The sequence below is a fragment of the Acanthisitta chloris genome, unplaced genomic scaffold (assembly GCF_000695815.1).
Source record: "Acanthisitta chloris isolate BGI_N310 unplaced genomic scaffold, ASM69581v1 scaffold6334, whole genome shotgun sequence".
NCBI classification, from domain to species: domain Eukaryota; kingdom Metazoa; phylum Chordata; class Aves; order Passeriformes; family Acanthisittidae; genus Acanthisitta; species Acanthisitta chloris.
The window spans coordinates 443-3,261 of record NW_008668643.1 but is presented as its reverse complement, the minus strand read 5'-3'; the positions used below and the strand labels follow the sequence as shown (position 1 = coordinate 3,261).

The following is a 2,819-nucleotide window of genomic DNA, read 5'->3' as shown; positions in this document are numbered from 1 at the left end:
TGCCAGTGGGTGCCGTCCCCACCCTGAGAATGCCACTCTTGAGCCATGGCCACCACCTGAGGTGTCATCCATGCATCCCACAGGCATCAGAGAGGCGGCTACGGCCCCTACCCCAGAAGCAGCGGACACTCCATGAGAAGATCTTGGAGAAGACCAGGCAGGAGCGGAAGCTCCGGCCTGTGGAGACATCATATCACGGGCAGAAAGGTACTAGTGTGCCATCCCCACTGTGCCATGCTGGTGATGTGCCCAACCCCTGGTGCTGAGCCTGTCCCTCCACAGCATACAGCTCCCTGCCCTGCATCCCCCACGCCTGCACCAGCCGCCTGGCCTCCAGCTCCTGCCTCGAGCTCTCCCGGTGCCCTGCCAGCGCCATGCCCGCACGCCCACGGCCACGCGTCCTGCTCAAGGCACCCACCCTGGCTGAGATGGAGGAGATGAACCTCTCTGAGGCAAGGGGGACCTGCGGAGGGAGGGGGATGTGGGGAGTGTTGGAGTCCCTGAGGTGATGCGGTGCCCATGGCCTTGTAGGAGGAGGACTCTCCGGGCACAGAGGTGCCACTGAAGCGCGATCGCTCCTTCTCAGAGCACGACCTGGCACAGCTGCAGAGCCAGATGGGAGGGGAGCAGACTGCACCCCAAGACCCGGAGCCGCTGCAGCCCGAGCTCCGGCCCCGCTCAGGTACTGCTGGAAGTCTCTGTGCCCCTGTCCCAGGGCGGCTGTGCCATGCCCTGTGGCAGTGGTTGGCACCAGGCAACGTGGCCTCACCACAGCCTCCTGGTCCCTCCCTACAGGCTCTGTCCCTGCCAGCTGCCACGCACTGCCCGATGGCCCAGCACTGCCCCGAGCTGCCCTTGGTGCTGTGGAGGAGAGGCCAGAGGATGGATCCGGTGCTGCCCCCACCACCAGCTCCAAACACCTCTGGCTGGTAGGTGCTGGGGACACTAGAGCTGGGAACACTGAAGCTGGGAACACCAGAGTTGGGGACACCAGGAGAGCATGACCACAGGCACATGGCAGCCTGGCATGAGGGCACACAGTGGATGAGAGGTCCTCATGCCAGAGATACTTAGCCTGTCCTGGGATGCTCAGCCCATGCCCAGAGGCTCTGCCCCTGGCACAGAGATGCTCTGGACCGTGCCCTGTGTCACAACCTGAGGTGATGTTCCCCATGTCCTGCAGGAGTTCAACCACCCCGTGGAGAGCCTGGCCTTGACCGTGGAGGAGATGATCAATGTGCGCAGGGTGTTGGTCAAGGCTGAGATGGAGAAGTTCCTGCAGAGCAAGGAGCTGTACAGCAGCCTGAAGAGGGGGAAGGTGGGAATGGGGCTGGAGGGGCTGAGGGGTTTGGAGGGGCCACTGCCCATCCCCAGCTCACCCTGCTCTGCCCACAGGTCTGCTGCTGCTGCAGGACCAAGTTCCCCCTCTTCTCCTGGCCGGCTGCCTGCCTCTTCTGCAAGCGGTGAGCACTGTGCCGTGCTGTGCCATGTCACAGGGCTGGGAGGGTGGCAGTAGGGTCCTGTGTGATGGCCCCACTCACCCATCTCTCTCTGTGTCTCCAGGTCTGTCTGTAGCTCCTGCAGCCTGAAGGTAAGAAACTGGCTCTGGTCAGTGCCACTGTGTCCCTGTCCCTGATCCTATTCCAGCCCCATCATCCCTGTCCTGCCCTGTCCCAGTCCCATCTTAATGCATGCCATCCCAGCCTATTCCTGTCCTGCCTTGTCCTTGTCCCTGTACCTGTCCTGCCCTATCTCTGCCCCTGACCCATCCCTGTCCCATCCCATCCTGCCCTGACTCCCTCCCTCTGGCAGATGAAGATGCCTTCCAAGAAGCTGGCTCACATCCCCGTCTACGCTCTGGGCTTTGAGAGCCTCCCGGTTTTTTTTAAGGCCCCTGCCGCTGACCCGGAGGGAGCCCTTCCAGTGAGTCCCTGAGCCTTCCTCCTCCCTCTCCTCCTCCTCCTCCTCCTCCCCGGCGGGTTGCTGACGGGGTGCCCTGTCCCGCAGCTCGCTCTCGGGGTCGTGCTGGCGCCGGGTGGAGGAGGAATTTCCCCACATCTACGCCCAGGGCTCAGTGCTGCGCGACGTGTGCCCCGACTGCGCCGGCTTTGTCACCGACGTGGTGAGCTCCAGCCGCCGCAGCGTGGCCGTTCTCAACGCCAGCGCCGCACCGCGACGCCACAAGGCGCGATCGCTCTACGGAGACGCCTGGCTCAAGTGAGGGCTGGACGCCCCGGCGCGGCCCCCGATGTACATATATACATAGGATGGATACACACAGCCTCTATATTTATATACGTTATGGACCAGGGGGCAAGGGCTCATCCCCACTGTCCCTGGTGTCTCCTTTTTTCCCTGCCAACAGCCCCCGGGGGTATGGATCCTGCTGTGGGACATCTGCAACTCCCAGGGGAACAGATCCAGCTGTGGGGCACCCACAGCCCCTGGGGGCAAGGATCCCACTGTGCGACAGCTCCTGGGAGAATGGATCCAGCTGTGGAACACTCATGGATCCCAAGGGGATGGATCCTACAATGGGGTATTCACAGCTCCCAAGGGAATGGATCCAAGAGTGGGACAGCTCCTGGGGGACTGGATCCAGCTGTGGGGCACCCACAGCCCCTGGGGGCAAGGATCCCACTGTGCGACAGCTCCTGGGAGAATGGATCCAGCTGTGGAACACTCATGGATCCCAAGGGGATGGATCCTACAATGGGGTATTCACAGCACCCAAGGGAATGGATCCAAGAGTGGGACAGCTCCTGGGGGACTGGATCCAGCTGTGGGGCACCCACAGCCCCCTGTGTTTGCCCTCCCGG

At 62.8% G+C, this 2,819-nt stretch overlaps 1 protein-coding gene across 1 annotated transcript in view; it reads left to right on the top strand.

Annotated features, from left to right (window-relative positions):
- SPIRE2 (spire-type actin nucleation factor 2) overlaps nt 1–2,221 on the top strand; it is a 4,148-nt gene extending 1,927 nt beyond the window's left edge. Inside the window, 10 exon segments of the mRNA XM_009072973.1 lie at nt 84–207; nt 283–452; nt 532–682; nt 796–929; nt 1,184–1,318; nt 1,396–1,463; nt 1,564–1,591; nt 1,813–1,896; nt 1,898–1,923; nt 2,008–2,221. Coding sequence (XP_009071221.1) covers nt 84–207; nt 283–452; nt 532–682; nt 796–929; nt 1,184–1,318; nt 1,396–1,463; nt 1,564–1,591; nt 1,813–1,896; nt 1,898–1,923; nt 2,008–2,221 — 1,134 coding nt within the window.
- Nucleotides 2,222–2,819: the final 598 nt, after the last annotated feature.